Consider the following 19793-nt stretch of genomic DNA (forward strand, 5'->3'; position numbering starts at 1 on the left):
TCAAGTCATCTTTTCCTACCTCTCCCGCTTCCTTTCGGGGGACACATTCAGGGCCCTCTCAATGCACTCTCAGACTTATGCCAACCCGAATATATTCTGGGGTGGGAGGTTCTTTGGAAGCCAATATTCACACTCTATCATCAAAATCTCCCCCCACCCTGAATCTCGTTACCTAACCTTGGAAACTATTATTCACTCTGGAAGCCTGGGCCCAAACCTCTTGGTCGAGGGTCGATAGAATTGTAGCCCTGTGCTCCTGCAGCAAAAGCAGAAGTGCTTTCTAATTGCCACTTCAGCGTTTCTGATCACTCAGTTTCTTCTTTAGAAGGCTGGAGCTGGATTTACTCGGCCCAGAGACCACTAGGACCTTCATAGGTGAGTTTCACCTCTTAGGGTGTTTTCCAAAGCAAAAGGGGAGCTCCGAGAGAGAAAGAGAGAGAGGGGGGGAGAGAGAGAGGGAGAGAGAAAAGGAGAGAGAACGAGAGAGAGCTCCAGAGTCCAACCTTCCTCTCCCAAAAGAAAATAAAATTAAAAATCTTGATTATTAAATCAAAGAGGAACTGGGTGGCAGGAGGGAAATTTCTGACTGGGGATCTCCTCTCTCCACCTGATCTCACCCCGAAACGCTGAGGCCTTAAAACTCCGGTAAACGCGGCGGGGAGTGGGCAGCAGCTCCTGGAAACTCACGGAGCTGGCCTCAGTACCCATCATCTCTTCTGCCCACTGTGCTGAGAGCCAGGGAAGAAAGAGGTGGTCTAAGCTCATATCTAATTTCTAGCCGATATCTCTCTTCCCCACCCCTCTGTTCCCTCCCTCCATATTCCTCCCTCCCCGCCCCCTCCTCCCTCCTTTCCACACACTGCGCAAACAGGTCGAAGGAGAGTGAGGCTGGAGGGCATAGTGTCCTCCCCCGAGGCAGAGCCGCCCCCTGGGGGTGTCTCTGCGGTATCCCCCTCCCCTCCCCAATAGCTCCCACCCAGGTCTTCCTCTGCCCGCCTCTTCTCTCTACTGTTCCTCCCCCTCCAATCTTCCTAAACTCAGAATCCCCCCCCCCCGAAGGTGGTGATCTCCCCAGTTTTCTAGCCTCGTCCCAAACCTTCCCTTCTTTGGACTCTTTTGCTGCATCCCCGACCTAGTTCCTAAAATGGCTCTCCAGATACTCAGCAACCGGAATAACAGCGAACTCCAGTCCAGGGCGGTTTCTCCGGGGATTTTAGGAGAGTCCTTTCTGACTGTGAGAAATCTAACATCGGGTCCCCAGCTTCTCTGTGAATTCCTCTGGTTGGGGCATAGGGATCCCGAGCTCTCATTTGGACCCCCCAGGTGTCCCTCTCCATCACTCTCTTTTTCCCTTCTCCTCCAAAATAGAGAGGTCGCTGAGCATCGCGGGGAAAAAAAATTCGACAAGAGCGAGCAACTCAAGTTCAACGACATGGCGACACTGGGATTAGTCGAAACCCGTGTTTTAGGCGAGGAGGGTGCGCCATCTGCAAAGGCTGGCATAAGGGAAAAGAGAGGTGGTGGGATCACCCTCGTCCTCCCTAACGTAGAGCACCCCATGGCATCCGTTAGAGGGGTGCAATTCACCTCGAGCTTCACCTTTCACAGTATTATTTTTCTGGTTTTCACCCTCAGAGGCCCCTCAGCTCCCCAATCTCTCAGCGTTGGGACCACCACAGCTGCCGCAGTCCCTCTCCCTGCCTCAGGCCCTCACAGCAACTCCCTTGTAAAATCCACTGCCTTCTAACAGATGCGAATCCCGGACCATACCGTGAAGATCCTGGTTCCCTTGGCTCTGAATCCGCGGGAATCGACTGCATCCTAATCCAACTGGCTGTCCGCTAGCCCTCGGGGCGAATCAAAGCTTCCCGCAGTTCTGGAAGAGCCGACGCTCTCTCTCTTTTCTGCCTGGACAAGATGCGGTATTTTTGTGCCACCCAAGATAAGACACTAACTTGACCTTAACTTTGTTATGGCGCCCCTAGTATCTGGAGAACGTGAACAGACACTGTCTGGCAGCTCTCGTAAAAACTGACTGGGGAAGAGATTCTGAGTCATTTCATTTATTGCCACTACAGTTCTGCAAGAAAGCTTTTCCTCACTGCCAAACTTTAATTATTTATGCTCTTTTAGGAAACGAAAAAAGAAGATGAAGAGAGAAAAGCACCCAGAGCCGTTTAAATCCATTTCTGTGCTTTTGGAATTGTTTATTGAGTTAAACGAGGGGAAGAGACAATATCTGGTGCAAAGATAATCTATGTCAACTGGTTTTCTATTTGAATGTAAATATGTTTATATATGTTGTCTCCTCCATCTTCCCCTCCCCCCACATCAATTATTTTAGATCAGCTTTGAGTAGCCCCGAGTTTTTGTGACTGGGTGCCCATCTACTAGAGGAAAGACTTTTTGATATTAATATTTACTTGCTTTAAGCACTGGGATCCACTATTTTACACACAGTGTACACCCGATATTTATTTATGTCAAGCGGCCATAGTTTCGAGTCAGAGGGATTAAAGAGCGCCGGTTTGTTTATTTCCTGGGTTATTCTCAACCTCTTTAGAGATACTAAGTCCGTTCTCCGAGTCCTGAAGCCCCTCGGTGGGTTTTTTGGGATGATACTTACTAAGAATAATCTGTCTTTTAAAAAAATTAAACTAAAACAAAACAAAACAAAAAGACGTCAAGATTTCTAAGGAGGGAGTTTTTCATTGTGTTTGGGGAAAGATTAAAAGCCAGATTGGTCTCATTTATCAGATTTCATTTGGCAATCTTTTGTTTATTATTATTATTTTTGAAATTTGTTCCAGGCTTTCGAAGAGTGAGTACCCAAGACTGAAGAGAGGACAGTCTTTGTGGACTCTGCTGAGAAAAAGAGATTTGAAAACACACACTCACACCCACACCCACACAAAGAAATCCAAACCAGACAAAAGCCGGGCTTTGCATTTAGAATTGTTTCAGACACCGTTTGAGGTGGGCTGTATGTGTGCGGACTTGTGGAATTCCACAAGATGAGTATTTTCAACGTCTTTTCACACACGCACACATCCCTCAAGAATCTAAGAGGTAGCTGTTTTAATTTTGGAAATTATTACTCCCCCCCCCAAGTTCCCCCAAGAAGAGGTCCTTGTTTGCTACGGGACTAAGATTAGAATAAATCCATGTCTTTTCACTAGTGCTCTCTCTATAAACCCAGTACATTATTGTCTGCTTCTGTCTTTGTTCATTTGGTCTCCTTGTAGGAAACCAAATAATACAGACAAGGAGTAATTGGACGCTTGCCCCTTCTTGAGCGTTCTCATTTGGCCTTTATTTTTGCACTATGAAAATATTCCTAAACCGGGTTTGCTTCAGCCATCTTTCTTCGACATTGTGTACACAGAAAAGAAAATAGTTTTTACATTTATCAAATGAACTTAAGAAGGGAGTGGGAATGGGAGTCTGCAATTTATGCTTTCCATAACAGGAACTCTTGATTTTGCTAATTTGTTCTCTTGTTAATATATCACTTCTATGTTCTCCCCGAGCCTCAGGACAAAATAACACAGAATTTGGGTGTGGTAGTACGTTAATCTCCGTCAGGATTTAGATATTCAATATGTTTTTCCTATTCAGGCTGCTTCTGGGAGTTCAGTCCCCTTTTCCCCAATGTAATCTTATGATCTCTCTCCCCCCCCCCCCATTATTGGGAATGTATATTGCAGCAAAATATGCCAGTCAAGCTTAGCCTTGTGGCCTGCCATTGTTAGAGAACAGCTTTGCAAGGGGTCGGGTTCAGAAGTTTCTTATCCAAATCCGAACCATATTAGAGGATAGGAAGGCCATCTCTGGGTCCCTCTGGCACCAAAGTGACCAGTAAACATTCAAGAAAAGTCAAAGCTTATTTTATTTATGTATCTAAATATCCTGATGTTCTTCCTTTTGTCTAGCTAGATACGGTAAAAAAAAAAAAAAAAAAAAAAAAAAAAACTGTAGGCGATTTCCCTTCTATTGACATTTAACATTCATCTTAATATATAGTTTCACCAATGGCTTGGAAACCATTTTCATATTCAGTGAATAATAAACACCCGCCTCCAAACCAAACCCAAAGAATGAGTCCATGAGTCTGAAAAATCTTAAAAGGGAATCAAAATCCGTTCTAAATTAAAAAAAAAAAAAAAAAAAAAGACAGCAGCCTGTGAGGGCTCCACTTGGCGCCATGTATTTCCATTGGAAATTTTTTTATTCGTCCGGTTAAATACAAGCTATTGTTTCCGTTACAAAACATGCAAAACCACTACTAGATAGCCAAAACAAATTAAACTATTCTACTTAGGCAGCTGAGGTTATTCACAGATTTCAGAGCGTTATCACCCGGGTCTCAGTGTATTTGAGGTTAACACTCCACATTTAGGCAGCTGAGTAACACGTTGAAAAGAAATCACTGGACCATTGGAACGAAGCTCCTACACTCCATCAGATATTTTTCTTCCTCCCAGTTGGAGGAAAGAGAGTTTGAGAAGGCAAGGGAAAAGAAGGAGGCAAAGGGATGGAAGTGATTTTCTCCAGCCCTTGGGTCCAACCCCTGCTAAGGCATAGGTGGTTTCTGTACAGTTCAGCAGAGGTGAACTGGGAAAGGACATGGGGATGGGGTAAAGGTAGCATTTGACTGTTCATGTAATCAGGGAAGAAAGCCTTTCTCTACAAAGAGAAAAACTATGAAAACAGGAGTTTTTATAAGGAGTAAAAAATTTCTTACAAAGAAAAAGATCAGAGAGAGAGAAAGGCTTAGGGCCCAGAGTCAGGCTGCATTACTGGTTTGAGGCAAGTGGAATAATGGGAGTGGGAGACCCACTGGGAGAGAACTCAGCCTGGGCATGGTCAAGCTATCTTTCATGGGACCTGTGAGTAGATGAGAGGATTTTAAACCAAGGAGGTAGGGTGAGTGGGCAATGGGGATTTTCGATCAGGTCTAGTCAGAGTGCTCAGAGGTCTCATTTATAGCTTCCTGGCTGGAGAGGCTTAATTTCTACCTCTCCACTCAGTAACCCATTATAATGACTTAAGAAAGAAAGGAGACACCTTTCCCCAATGTAACTGGAAAACCATATTTGCAGTTAAGGCTGATACTCTTGGTATCCAAAGGAGCAACGCTTTAGAACAGAGCTCACAAGTAGAAAGAGGCTGGAAGACTTTCCTTGACTTACAGATCTGGGTTGCTTGAGATTCATTTTGGAGGGATGGGATGGGAAGAAGGAGAATAGCTTTCTTGCCAACTGGGACTGGACATAGAAACGAATTTTTCTAGCTCCAGGCCACCAGACTCTAGAAGAAAGTGGCTAATAACTTGCGGGCTCATCAAGGTCTTACCCGCAAGCACACCACACACACACACACACACACACACACACACACACACACACACACACACACACATCTCAAGAGCTAGAAAAAGAATCTAAAGATTCCCTAAATATTTCAGGTATTTTGTTTGCTTCTTCCCACCCATCCCCCACCTACCCCGCCCTTGACTCTCTCTCTTGATCCCTCCCCCACCTCCCCTCGGACCCGCCTCTGTCCTACAGACTTTAGAAGACCGAGGGAAACTTTAGTGTCACTAACTGGGCTGGGTCGGACCCGAGGCGGCTGGGAAGAGAATCTGGAGTTTCGAGGGCCGGGCCTTCTCTGCTCTAACAATTCAAATGTTCTACTCACTCCCCTCTTTCTCCCTCAGCAGGGGTCTCAGGCTCTCGGGAAGGGTAGGATCTTATAAGGAGCTTTTTCTCGGGAGAAAAGCTTTCCTGGTTGGATTTCTTATATTTATTCGTGGCACCGTTTGCTGCCAGGTGGGAAAAAAGGAACTGAATAAGAACTCAAAAGTAGGTTCCTGATAGAAATTCCCAAACCCGTGGTTTCTCCCGACACAGTCCCCTTATCATTGTCCACCTCCAATCGGAGGCTGACCATCTCTTCCCTCCATGTTCCTACCTCGAGTAGCCCTTCAGCACAACCATTTAGAGGTAAGACAAAGAGAGGAAAGGCCAAGCTTGGACCAGACCAAGACCCGTCCAATTTCTAGTAGTGGAGAATTGAACGTGAAACGTCCTTACAATCATGAGAGGAGAGGGGGAGAGAAAGAGGTGAAATAAAAAATTCACTACCCTCTTCCTTCCCATATCTATCCCCACCCCGACCTCTGAGGTGAAGCGCCCCCAGCCTGGGCCAAGTCCATGGGCGGGAGGCGACCAGAGCTAGTAGAGAGTGAGAGCCTGTTCTCTCAGCACCACTCTTTTCTTCTTCATCCGCCGGTTCTGGAACCAAATTTTGACTTGTTGATCACTCAGGTTCAATCTGTTGGACAACTCCTTCCGCTTTTGACGATTGATGAACTCGTTGAGAAGGAATTCGTTTTCCAGTTCTGCGATCTGCTGCTTAGTGTAGGGCTTCCTTTTCTTGCGGGCTCTCCCCTGGGCTGCCCCCCAGGGCAATCCTGCAACACAGTCCCCCAGCATAGCCCCGGGGCCATTGGTTATCACCTGAGGAGCCCTGGTTCCCCCATCTCCACCCCCGTAGCCTACACTGTAGCTAAGCTGGTACCAGTCCTACTTGATCTTCTTTCATCCTTCCTTCCCCATACCCTGACACTCATTCTCTAATCGCCATTCATCCTTCTCTCCCCAGCCCAGTTTGTGACCTGGATCCCAAGGCGCAAGGACAATCTGGGTACCCTGATCTATTTAGGAAGAGAGGAAAATAGGGAGCGGATCCAAAGCAATTTACCGTCGGGTAGCGAAGGTCGAAGGCAGGAGGCTACGCTGGTCGTCTGCACTGTCACGTTCAAGTTGAGCGAGCCCTTGGCGTCGTCCTTGAAGCCAGCGGCACAGGGGTTCCCTTCCAAAAGAGCCGCTGACCCGTGTACACTCCGCGCCATGCCTGAGTAGTCGTACTTGGCCGGCTTAAGGCCAACGCCCGGAGCCAGGCTAGGTTCATTGCTGAAAGCTGGTCTGGGACGACTGCGCTCCTCTGGCCTCGAACCAGACTCGGAACCATAGTATTTGCTTTGATCTTCTGGGCCCTCCTTGCTTCCCGGAGGGTGAAGGTTGAGGGGTACAGAGCCAGGGAGGTAGGGCTGGGTATAACCACCGAAGGCAGCGTGGCCTGGGGGCTGAGCGGCGCAAGAGCTGGCCGCGGACCAGGGCAGAGAGCCTCGGGGGTAGGAAATGGGGGGCAGAGCCGCCAACTGGCTGCCATTCGCCCGAAGGTTGGAAAAATAGAAGGAATCCGGCGATTGCAAATTCAGAAGAGACCCCACATACCCGGATCTGTAGAGACTGCGATCGCACATCTCCAACAAAGGACTTCAGCTGGTCTTACAGCAGTATTTAGTTACAACAGGGAATAAGAGGACAGGCTCAAACGATTGGACGAAACTTTGCGTTACAGGTTCTTCAAAGCCGGTCATTTCAGCACCGCCTACATCCCCCTGACCCTATTTTTTTTTTTTTTAAGAGTATTATGATAACACTTGGAATATTAGATATTTCTAATACTTCTGAGGCAGGAAAGAGGGACATGAGGTTTTCAGATGTAGAAAGGGAGGGTTCTGAGAGTCTCCTCTGGGTCTCGAGATCCCAAGATTGGGGTGTAAAAAAGCGAGCCCAACCATTTGCCCAATCTACCATGAGGCACTTTCATTGGGCTCTCTGATTGGCGTTATTTTCTCTTCATCCCAGTCTTGTTACTTTGAGCCTGGATTTCTTTTCATTACTTTTTCATACTTTTTCCTTTCCTGCTCTGTAAAAAGTGTCACAGGACCCTGATCCACAAACCATTATTTGTGGCATCAAAACGTGCTGGACTGAACTAATCCTTTACTTTAAAAGTCACCATCTGCACTATTTTTTTTTTTTCCAGAGAGATTTTGGGCAGGATCGATCTGGTCCATTTTCCTTTTCACTATCTAATGCTAGGCAGCATAAAGTTAATTAATTTAAAGGCCCAAACGATCGTCCTTTAACCAGGATCATTAGTCTGACCAAAGTTTACAGCACATAGTTAACGATGCTTTTTAATGTTAGAAATGGGAGCTTGCATTCCTCTATTTGAGGATTTCTTTACCAAACTGGGAGACTGGGAATATTTGAAGCTTTCCCACTGTGGTTGGAAATCTCTCTGTTATCCCAGCCTTGGAAGTAAATCCTCATCATTATAACTACACAAACTCCAGAAACTCCTTTGGATTTCAGAGGGGGAAAGTGACTCTCAGGTAGGTCAAATTTAAAAACAGAACCAAAGAATCAAGTCCTCCAAAGATAAAAACTTTAGAGGAAAGAACCAGGGTAGTTTGCATGGATGACTGATGGATCTGCTAATTGCTCCAAACGGCTTCATTTCCACCTTCTGCTTTGGGCCTTCCTCTCACCTTGGCAGGGCTGGAACTGGAAAGCTAAGAAAACTATGAGATTGGGTGGTCTTTAGCTTGCAATGGAAGATCTCCTGAAGCCAGAATCTTCAGGGATGAGTCCTTTTGCTTGTAGGGTTGGATGAATGAGATTCAGAGAACTCTAGAAATAAGAGAAACTGGGGATGACCAAATCCGTGAGAAGCAGTCCAGGAGTGCAAGACAGGACAAGCTAAGGGTCAGGGATTGCATCTTGCTTGGGTTGATGGAGAGCGAGATGATCAGAATGGGTATCCGGACAGATATTTTAGAGAAGGTGGCTGGAGGGTAAGAAGTCAGTCCAAAGGAAACACAGCCCTGCAGTATTGTGGGAAGAAAGGCAGTGAATTGAGGAAATTCAATTTTAATATGTTCTTTCAGCAATACAAGGTAGTTGGCTTTGCATCACCTGGAGTTCGATCTGTAAAACCAAAAAGTGCATCTAGTGCTTGGGGTTGGAGTATATATCCTTTTGTAAACAAATGGCAGATTTGGGAATGCCCCCAGTTGGGCCAATATGCTACTAGTGACTAGTTTCCCCAAAGAATGCCCCCATCTGTCCCTGTTTGCGGCCAGGAAGGAATAGATAGGACCCACTAGGTCAGAGGTGGATCTATTCTAGCAGGAAGAGGAATCTCCTTATTACAAAAATACCCCCATCCCACCTTCCTTTTCAGCTTCCAGAAACTGGTGCAGTTCCAATAGCTTTTTCCTGGACCTCCTCTCCAGGCACAGCTTCATCAGGAAGCAACCTTGAAATGGTTAAAAGCTCCAGATGAAAGGCAAAGACCACACAGGAGTCGCTGGAGGGCACGGTTGACCACTGTTCAGTTCGTTTATTGTTTATTAAGTCGACCAATTGGGCAGCTCTTGGATACTTACTAGTTTCCTCAGTCTCCAGGGTCTGGGTGAGGCCTGGCCTAAAATGTCCAGAAACTCCTTTTAGCTCTTCAGAAGCAAAGTTTCTTTAGGAAGGAAAGGATCTCCTTTCCCTTCCTCATTTTGCCTTCCTTCATCTCCCAGAGTGAGGGAGCAGGAGCCTTAGCTCAGCTACATTTTGCATGTTTTTGCAATGGCTTGGAGACTCTGGGGATCCTTAATCCTTCATCCTTCCAACTTGCTTTTTTAGCTTCAGCTTGATAATAGGGGCTGTGGGGCCTGGAAGGGAAGGATAGTCAGGATTTCTTTGCAGGACTTGAGCCCATGTCCTCATAATGAACAGGCCAGCCTCAGCTGCCAAGCCAAGCTCTGGCTTAAGTGTATGTTTGTACAAAGCTTCAGGCCTGCCCCACAAAGTTTGGGATTAGAGAAGTTTGATTATAACTTTATGAAATATGTGTAAGATTTTAGCTCCCTGAAAAGATAGTGTTTGAAAATTATTTTTGCAAGAAAATGAAATTAGAAGCAAGGTTACAGATTTAGAAAAAAAATGACTTTATAGCTACAGGAATTTCTTTATGAGATAGGCAAATAACCCTTTTCCCCTCATTCCCCCACCCCTCAATCTTCGTCTGTGTTTATTTTCCATTAGAGTTTGTTTTTAAATAATTTTTTGCAGGTAGAAAATAACGTTTCTTTCTTCCTAGAAAAGAGGAGATTGCGTAGGTCCCGGGGGTAGGCTGGAGAGTAGGGAAAAAACCGAGTTACACTACAGTGAGTTTTTGGGAAGAGAATTGTATTACTAAACTGAACTCCTTTCCAGTCAATGTCTTCTATTGTCCAGGAGGTGGCAGAATAGCTCTATCTCATCGAGCAGTGTTGAGAGGTTTAGCAAAGAGCCGGTCAAGATCAATGGTAAAGGGCAACGCAGCTGTCTCACGGTCGGAGACACAACTCGGCCCGAAGCGTTTTAGACCATTGAATTGCTGAAAGGGGCCAAGAGAGGGGGGGTGGGGGGGAAGGTTCGGGAGCTAGGAAGGAAGGCTCTACGCCGGCTAGAGAAGCCCGAATTTAGTAAGGTGGTAGATAACCTATTAAGAGCCAGAAGGTTATAGAAACAGAAATTCAGGATTTTTGAAGTCCTTTCTGAAGCTGGTTGTCCCTGTAACAGTCCTACGCACACGTTATATATATTAATTATTAGGTCCATATGTATAAAATATAATCTCTCTCTCTCTCTCTCTCTCTCTCTCTCTCTCTCTCTCTCTCTCTCTCTCTCTCTCTTTCTCATTCGGTCTCTGAATCTCTCTCTCTCTCTCTCTCTCTCTCTCTCTCTCTCTCTCTCTCTCTCTCTCTCTCTCTCTCTCTCTCTCTGTCTTTCTCTCTCTCTCTCTCTCTCTCTCTCTCTCTCTCTCTCTCTCTCTCTCTCTCTCTCTCTCTCTCTCTCTCTCTCTCTCTCTCATTCGGTCTCTGAATCTCTCTCTCTCTTTCTCCCTGTCCCTGTCTCTGAATCTCTGTTTCTGTCTCTTTCTCCCTCTATAGCTTCACTAACTCAATTTCTCCTTCCCTCCTCCCATTGTAATTCAGGGTATAAGAGAAAAGCATATAAATAGCAAACACTTCATCTGCTATTGATTTAGACGTCAATTCAAATTTCACTTTAGGAGTTTTGAAGGCGCTTTTAATCTCAGACAAACCTGCAATTCAATGTCAAGCTGAAGTAAACTGAGATGCAAACTAAATATCTTGAATAGAAGTGAAACTGAAACCTAAAGCTAGGCCAAAAATCTCTGAGAAGTAGGAAAAAACGATATAGCATTTTTAAAAAAGTATATGTGCTGTGAACACTAGTTTAAAAATGAAAAACAAGTTGGGATTGAGATTATGAAAAAATAAAATGATGTTAAAATGAAAACACGTTCCCACAGTGGAAAATACCAGAAAAATGTCTTTGAAGTTTCAATCAATGGCCTCCCTCATTGAAAGGATTGAACCTAGAACAGCCTTACTCAAAAGCCAACAGCCTTGTAGAATATCAACTGTGTGTTTTCCCAACACTGTTTACATATCTGTATGTATTTATATTTATATGTATGTATTTTTTCAAGGACTCAATGTTAGACGAAAGAGATAATAAAGCTGTTTGTCTCCCATTTGCTTGAAATCAAGAGAATGAAATGAGGGAAGCAGTCTTAAAGAAAACGAAAGTAGTTTGTTTTTCATGGGCACTTTGCAGTGTTTTGTTCCTCAAAGGGGTGTGTGTGAGGACCTTAAAAGTCATGTGTAATTAAAATAAATAAGGAAACCAACTGATTTTGTGCCTGGTGCTTAATAGCTAAAAAGGCATCAAGTAATTCCTAGGCTGTTTCCTTGAGGAATTAATTACTCTTTGGGTTAGAAGAGAAAGTTGTATTAAAGCCTAAAAACTGAATGTACTTCTTGGGTAGTGGATTATGATTTCAAACTTCATTGGCTATTGGTAGGCAGAAATGGACCTTCTATATTTGCAGTCAAGTATAATTCCCTCAATTTTGAGGGATACATAAATATTGTCTTTCCAAAGTAGGGACATTTTAAAAGTCTTGAATTTTTATACCCACCTTTCTGTCCAAATTACCTAAGTCAGAGAAAGAATGCTTTTATTTCCAGATAAAATCTCTTTTTGATGAAAATAAATACAATCTGAGGTCATGGTTATGATTGAAATAGAAGAAAATTTTTATTGGAGATGTTTTTGAGCTGTTTTTTTCTTTTCTTTTTTTTTCTTTCTTTTCTTTTTTTGTTTCTTTTCCTTTCTTTCTTTCTTTTTTCTTCTTTCTTTCTTCTTTCTTTCTTTCTTTCTTTCTTTCTTTCTTTCTTTCTTTCTTTCTTAAGAATGCCATTTTAAAAGCAAGATAAGTTTGCCTGGCATTTCAAACATTTCTTAAAGTTAAAGCTGAAGGGGAGGTATGAGAAGGAAAGGAAAGGTAGCAAAAGTGAAGAGGAAAGAAGAAAATAGAAATTGATGTGATTCTTCGCTCCTTACACTGGTGATCAATATGTTCGGAGAAATAGGCCATTAAAATAAATATGCATAGTTTGAAAGACAACATGGTTTTATAATAAATTGCAGATTTTATAGAGTAAAAATTTATAGAAAGTAATGTTTTTTTTTTTTTTTTTGTTGTTGTTTGTTTGTTTGGCTTTTTTTTTTTTTTTGGTTTATTTAAGTTTCTCCCTAGGAGTAAACTGATTACAATGTGTTTTAAGCACTACATTGGTATCACAGATTATAGTTGTTGTTACTTAAAAAATAATCTTTTAGCTATATAAATTATGCAATCTTTAAAATTCATTATTTATTGTTACTTTTCTTAACACCCGTTTATTTTTGGAACTTAAAAGAGTTCCGGGTTTGTTTGTTTGTTTGTTTTTCCTTCTCCTTTTATTAGAAGCTTTGAACCTCCGTGAATGTTCAAACAGCCTAGTTAATATGAGGGTGTACGATACTTCAGGTAAAAATACAAGTGTATACACACTTATCCAGCATGTCCTATATCCGAATGATGGTTAAACATGCCTGCATCTATATCAACCGAGTCCATCTTAACTACCTGTAAGGAACAACAGTGGTGAATATTAGCAAGATATAAAATCTAGAAACTTCAGCCCTTTAAATCACTGTACCTGGGTCAGAAGAAATAAAGGTATTTGTAAAGATACACTACCTATTTTAAGTTAAAATCACGGAATTAAGGATCTACTAAGTGTGTTGAAGCTGTATAGTAAAAATTGTCAATTATCAGTAAGATCTGAAATCAGAAAGATGTTCTTATTGTTAATATTGCTCCAAGTCTTATTTTTAAAGTAGTGATTTAAAAACAAGGACTGCACCTTCATTTCCCAATATTTAGACTTTCACATGTAAAATATATATATATATATATATATATATAAGTCTCTTCTGGGCAGAGTTTCTGCTTGCCTAGCAGTGTCCATTGAGTTTTAATGATTTCATAAGCCATGGTCATGAATGATTTGAAACCATTTGACCATAATGGTTTATGAAAACAAGCATCGGGACAAATGCTGGCACCAGATTTCAAGTGATAAAAACGACGACAACAACTGAAATCAGAGTAGTGTATCCGAAATTCATTATGGGAACTGTTAAAAAATATTCAGTCCTTTATACTGGCCTGGAGGGAGAAACAGAACATTAAAAATAATAATAAACAAAACAAAAACCAAAGGGGGCAATAATAATCAGTAAGAAAAAGAATTACAAAGTCAAGTTGGGCAGCATTATGCTTTAGAGCCAAAATGCGGTGAGGAGCGAAAAACAATTCACAAAATTTCGCCGCCGCTGGCAGAAAGGGGGTGGGGGCAGAAGGAGAAATTAAATATATATTCAAGTCTTTCCAAAAGTTTCTGGGAGGAAGATAACATAAGGCTTGTGAATGGAACGTATTTGTCCTCGGCTCCGGATCAGGAGACATTGTCTTTGAGTTTGGAGACTATTTTCTTGTCCTTCACTCTTCTATTCTGAAACCAAATGGTCACTTGTCTCTCAGACAGGTTTGTGGCTGCGGAAATCCTTCTCCTCTTGTCCTTGTTAATGAACTTGTTAATGGCGTATTCGTTTTCCAGTTCTTTCAGCTGCAGTTTGGTATAGGGAACTCGTTTCTTTCTTCCACGTCTGTAGACACACATATCAGGCTGGTTTAGAGCTACGTCCCCTATTGTAAACGACATTATGTGGAAAAATTAGACTTTTATTACAGGCGTTTAAATCTCAAATGGGTAAGTGCAAGAGTCCTACTTTTCATTGGGGGGGGGGGGGGAATGAGAAGATAAAAAACGTTCAGTTGTTTTCATATAATTATTTACATGTTATTAAAGAAAGATTATTTGAACTTCAAAGGGAAGGCTAATTTGATGGATGCTATTATTTCCCAAACCGGCATCTTAACAAGCCTGCAATTTTACGGTGCAAAATTTACGGTTTTTGCTTGTTTAAGAAGTTTTCATATGGACAATTTCTGTGTGGATTCTTATATCATATGGATACACACATGCACATCTTAATATCCTCATGTGTTTAATTTCCTGGTATTATGATGTGTGTGAATGTAAGTGTATTATATGTGCTCTGATTACAAAACATTATTGAAGCTACTGGGGGGGGGGGCAATTATTATTCTGAAAATTGCTAGCAAAATCTTTTTACTCGTCTTTTAAGACAATCGATACAACTTACAGAACAGGAGAACCCAATCCTTTCCCCACAGTCACTTAGTGACCCCAGTTTGTAAATTATATACAGAAATACAGAGGCAGAGAGAGAGGGAGGGAAGGGGAACAGAGAGAGGGAGCGAGAGAGAGGGAGGGAGAGAGAGACAGAGAAACAGAGAATATGAAAATTAAGACTTCAGATTCACAAGCATTAGTTCAGAGTTAAAATTACGGAAGATCTGACACAAACCATACAAACTCTATGCTTCCTTTTAAAAAATAATTGATCAACTTGCATTATCTCTCTACATTGAAATTAGGGTGGGGATGGGGTGGGGTGGGAGGAGCGGGAATGTCAGAACAATTAAAAATTATATATATATATGTATGTATATATTTATCAGTTATTCTTTCTCTCTCTCTCTCTCTCTCTCTCTCTCTCTCTCTCTCTCTCTCTCCTCTCTCTCTCTCTCTCTCTCTCTCTCTCTCTCTCTCTCTCTCTCTCTCTCTCTCTCTCTCTCTCTCTCTCTCGGTCGTACCTGGAAAGGAAGATTTCCAAAAATGTGAGCTTTGGGACTGGTCTTTAGCACAGTAAACCTGACTGTTCCAGCCATTCGCCAGAGTCCAGGACTGGTAACCTTCCATGGATATGTACGTTTCATGTCTCGGTTCCCCTGAACCAAAGGTGGAGACCATGTCTATATACCCGGGGACGTGCTGGTAAGGATTGGTGTAGCCCTGGTAAAAGGACACTTCTTTAGCCCGGGAGGGGACCTCGTTGGCCGGGACACTGGTGCTGGCCAGGCTGGAGACGTCCATGTATTTTTCCACGGGAAAGCCCCCCAGAGAGGGGTGTGGGGAGGACTTGAGTGCGTTCTGTTGGATCCCCACGCCGTGGGACATGCGGCAGCTATAGTATCCATTGCCAAAATGATAGCCGTAGCCCAGTGCCGGGGCGGCCGGGGGCGCTGCAGCTGGAGTCGGAGCCGGAGTGGAGCCGGGACAATCCTTGGTAGAGGGTGCTTCGGGACGCGCTGCAGCCGCCGCCGCCGCCACTGCGGACGACGAGGAGGAAGAGGATGAGCCGGAGCGTTCTGTCGCCCCGGGATAGGAGAAACCAGACGCTGCTGCTGCGGCTGCAGCCGCAGCCGCAGCCGCAGCCGCTGCCCGACCAGAGTGTGCGCCGAACACTGGCGAAGGAAGGAAGCCGCGGCATTGCCCCGCAGTGGCGGCCGCGGAAGAGGGGGCGCCCCCGCTGCCTGCGCCGCCGTCCGCTCGCAGGCCGTCCATGTCCCAGCTCACGGCCCGGCTCATGGCCCGGCCCGGCCCGGCCCCGGCCCGGCCCTCGTGCTGGACACCATAGCTCGATGAACGGCTTTCCGCCTCCCCTCCCTCCCACTCTCTTTGGCTCCCGCCCTCTTTCTCTCGCTCTCTCTTCCCCTCTCTCGTGCCTCCCGCCCTCCCGCCCTCCCTCCAACAGGTTAGCTCATTGCGGGACGTTTATAAAAACGAAGTTCAGGTTGGGAGGGGGCCCGGGCTGCGGTTGGGGGCCGGCTCCCGAGTAGAGTGTGACTGCCGAGGGTTGAGCCATTGGCTGCTGTAGGACACGTGGGGGCGTCGGTGTAAGGGAGTGAGAGCTGCTTCCACCCCCCCCCCCCCATCCCACCCAGTCCGGGTCTAGACCCACCCCTTATCCTACCTCCTCCTCTCCTTTCTACCTCTTCTCTCAAAGCTCTCCTCGACCTCCTCCCCCCACAGTCCTTGACCAAGGCGTTTGCTTCCCCAAAGCACTAACAAACTGATTTTGTTGTAGGCTATCTAGGCCCCTTTTTGTAACTGGGGCTCTGAGACCTGTGTTTTTCATTTGGTGTTTTCAAATTTCCATGTCCCTATAGACTCAAATAACTAGATAAAAGAGGGACAGAGACAGAGAGGAGAAAGTGATACGTGGGGGAGAGGAAAAGGGGGGGGGGGATTCTAGTTTTCCACCATGTTTATACCGATTAGATTATTGCACTTCATCTCTCAAATAACCAAACTGCACTGTGCGGTTAAATCTACCTTTTTCTCTATCTCATATACTTGAACAGATATCAAGCATGCCTAGTTCGACATCAGAGATATCAATGTCCATCCAGACTCACCTTGTCGAGATGTACTTCTACATAATGAAAGGTTTTGTTTTGTTTTGGTTTTTTAATGCACATTCATGATCTAGGGACAGATTCTGCCTTCTTCGATAATCTTCTCAATGCTATTTTCCATTTGTCCTCATTTCTGTGATCATTTGAGGAGAATGAACTCATAAGGACTTCTTTCTCACATTTTTTATTACATAGGACTGCCATAAGAACTAAATTGAGAGCATCTTATCCCCCCACATTACAGAAGCCTATTCAATAAGAAATTTCACTTTCTCAAAAAATTTGTTTCACTTTCTTTTCACGGCTATGAATGGGATGAGAACTACGTAGTAAAGAAGGTTTTCAAGTGGGGTTTAGGAGATCCTGCAGATATTTGAACGATGAAAAACAATTTTGATAAGCTTTGACAAGAAAGTGCTTCCCTCTGCCCTAAGGTTAGAATCGATTTCTAACAGCACCAAGAACAGTCACATTCCCCTGAGGTTTGCGATAGGGAGCTTTTCCCAAATGAATTGTACACAGTTTGGTGTTTCTGAAATAAGCTACTAAAGGTTAAAGCAAGGCGGCACAGCAGTGAAACGCTCCCTGGAAAGATTGCTTTCTGTTTGGGAAGTTTAGTTTCACTGTTCCTCGAAAGTGCTAGAAATGGTTTCGATAGGCAGCCGAATACTGGGGTTTTAAAAGCACTCTAAGAGAAACGAGCTCCAATGGGAATAGGGTGGTAAGTAATGTAGGTATTGGTCAGTGGCCCGAATATCACCACTTCTTCCACTTTCCTTTGGCATAAAACCCCTTCAGTCCAGCCCATTTCCATGCAAACCCGTTTCACTAGTCTTTGATTGGCTGGTGCCTACTTGTTGCACACTCCTCCTGCTCCTGAACATAAGAAAAGCCAAAAATATTGCTGTCGTCTCTCAGTTGCCGAGAAAACGGGAGATATTTCCTTAAAGAATGGAATTACCTTGATCGTATTTTGTATGTTGACACGCATAATGCAGTAACCATAAAAGACTCATATAAAGGGGGAAAGTTATGGGAGGAGAAGGTGAGAAGGAGAAGTTCTTTCTTTCTTCGACCTTTTTGAAGTCTTGGCCATGTTCATTATCAAATCAGTGACCGGAGAGGGTTGGCGTATTTGCTGTAATTCAACAGGATTTACAGTTTGTTAGGAGACCTGTAGTAAGAATGCCGACAGCCGTCTTTCTGAAAGAAGTTACTGACTTGTTTGGGAAAATGAGTTGAAGGAAGTGCATTTGGTGCCAATATTTACAATGCCTACTTCATATTAACAGCAAGAAATACTTATAAGGAATAACACTTAAATTTCATTCATTTTGATCAACAGCTAAGACATCCCAGGGATCAAACTATAGGAAACCCTTTTCTATAGCTACGACACCTAAATTTTTCTCTCCCCACTTTTTTTTTCTTAGTCTCTCTCTGTCCTCGTTGGCGTGAGGGTCGAAAACAATTAGTTTCTCTAATGCAAAGAACCAATTTATATCTATAACAGCTTACAGAACTAGTTAGAGCAAACTAATTGGGAAGTTCTGAAAACCAAGTCATTAGCTGCATTTTTGCCCTTTGGATCTACTATTTTTTTGTTCGATAAACATTGTAATGACTTTTTTTTGTCCTAAAGTTAAGAATTAAAAAAAAAAAAGGTTACAGTTTTCAAAGATTTTATCTCTTTTCAGTACATTTTTTTAGGTAAGAAAATTAAATTTATCTATAAAAAAGTTAACTTGTGTTCTAAGGTATTTCTTACCAGGCAGATTCTCAGCCAACCTCTGACAGATTCCCTCGGGCACAGAAACTTCAGTTTAGCAACATCACTCCAATAATTTGGTCATTTTAGAAAATGAATGTAGAGGACAAAGATAAAAGTGACAGTTTACAGAGTGTGTATAAAAACAGAGTGTCTACAGTAACAATGAATACTGAGTAATTTTCTTGAGATTGCCGTTTGGGAGTGTTTAAAAAAAAGTAGACGTCAAAATAGTTTCACAAATTGTAGCCGTGCACAGATTTGACCCTACTTTAGTTTCTTACTGAAACAATGAATCTTGTGTCTGTATCCAAAAGACTCAGCAAGCATTTCTGTGAAACACACGACCTCTAGCAAAAGCAACACAAAAACCCAGCCTCAGAGCAATCTTGTAGCTGCTTAATTTCTGTATACATATGTATCCATTTCTATGTATTTCACCAACTATGGATAACCAGTTACATAAACATGTTTCACTAGAGAGTTAATTAGTCATATAATCATGATTACAATTACTCTAAGATATTTTCTGTAGTGTTTAAATAGAAAATTGATTGAGAACTGGAGATTCATTTTGACCTTCAGTACTCAAAATTTTAATATAATCAAATCTACGGATTTGTAAAGGACTAAAACTACCTTCTCAAGTGTCTTAGATCCAATCTCTCTCAACTTCTTCCTTCCTTCTTTCCTTCCTTCCTTCCTTCCTTCCTTCCTTCCTTCCTTCCTTCCTTCCTTCTTCCTTCCTTCCTTCCTCTTCCTTCCTTCCTTCCTCCTTCCTTCCTTCCTCCTCCCTCCCTCCCTCCCCCCCCCCTCTCTCTCTCTTTCTCCTTCCTTCCTTCGTTCATTCGTTCCATTTTCTTGCTTGGAGGAAAAGTAAAATATTTCCTTTCTATTAAATCTGACAAACTGTTGTCGAAGAATACCTGTGAATGATTTAATGAAAATAATGATAACAACAGCCGCATTATACTCTTGTGGTTGTGCTAAAAACAAACACAACAAACCAACTAACTCCCTTTGGAAGTATTCAGTTGATTATCGCTCCAGGGGAGACTGGGTTGTCTATGGAGTTTTTCAAGAGAATAAATAACTAACTGCAAGAGAGCAATGACAGCCAGAGTCCATCTATGCACATACTATACTTAGTTCTAGATTTTCTCTCTCTCTCAAGGCAAAACCGTTAAAAAGAAACAAAAATAAGGTGTAGTTATATTTTCAAACCAGTTTAGGGGGGAGAAAGAATAGACAGAAAGTTTCAGGTTGAGTAAGGTAATTTCAGGTAGAGTTTCTGCTGTTTAACCTAGCAGTTCTAGTTTTAGTGTGTTCTAAGTCAAAACTATATTAGCATGCACTGCAATCA

At 43.2% G+C, this 19793-nt stretch overlaps 2 protein-coding genes across 2 annotated transcripts; both read right to left on the minus strand.

Annotated features, from left to right (window-relative positions):
* Positions 1-4181: 4181 nt before the first annotated feature.
* HOXD12 (homeobox D12) lies at positions 4182-7411 on the minus strand. Its single transcript, XM_074303041.1, has 2 exons — positions 6766-7411; positions 4182-6475 (listed from the first exon to the last, which is right to left on the minus strand). The coding sequence occupies exons 1-2, from the start codon at positions 7328-7330 to the stop codon at positions 6237-6239; spliced, it is 804 nt and encodes a 267-aa protein (XP_074159142.1). The 5' UTR covers positions 7331-7411; the 3' UTR covers positions 4182-6236.
* A 6006-nt stretch (positions 7412-13417) lies between these two features.
* HOXD13 (homeobox D13) lies at positions 13418-15932 on the minus strand. The gene is made up of 2 exons (XM_074297411.1): positions 15058-15932; positions 13418-14022 (listed from the first exon to the last, which is right to left on the minus strand). The coding sequence occupies exons 1-2, from the start codon at positions 15830-15832 to the stop codon at positions 13772-13774; spliced, it is 1026 nt and encodes a 341-aa protein (XP_074153512.1). The 5' UTR covers positions 15833-15932; the 3' UTR covers positions 13418-13771.
* Between the last annotated feature and the right edge of the window lie 3861 nt (positions 15933-19793).

Source organism: Sminthopsis crassicaudata, chromosome 3 (assembly GCF_048593235.1).
Source record: "Sminthopsis crassicaudata isolate SCR6 chromosome 3, ASM4859323v1, whole genome shotgun sequence".
Taxonomy (NCBI): domain Eukaryota; kingdom Metazoa; phylum Chordata; class Mammalia; order Dasyuromorphia; family Dasyuridae; genus Sminthopsis; species Sminthopsis crassicaudata.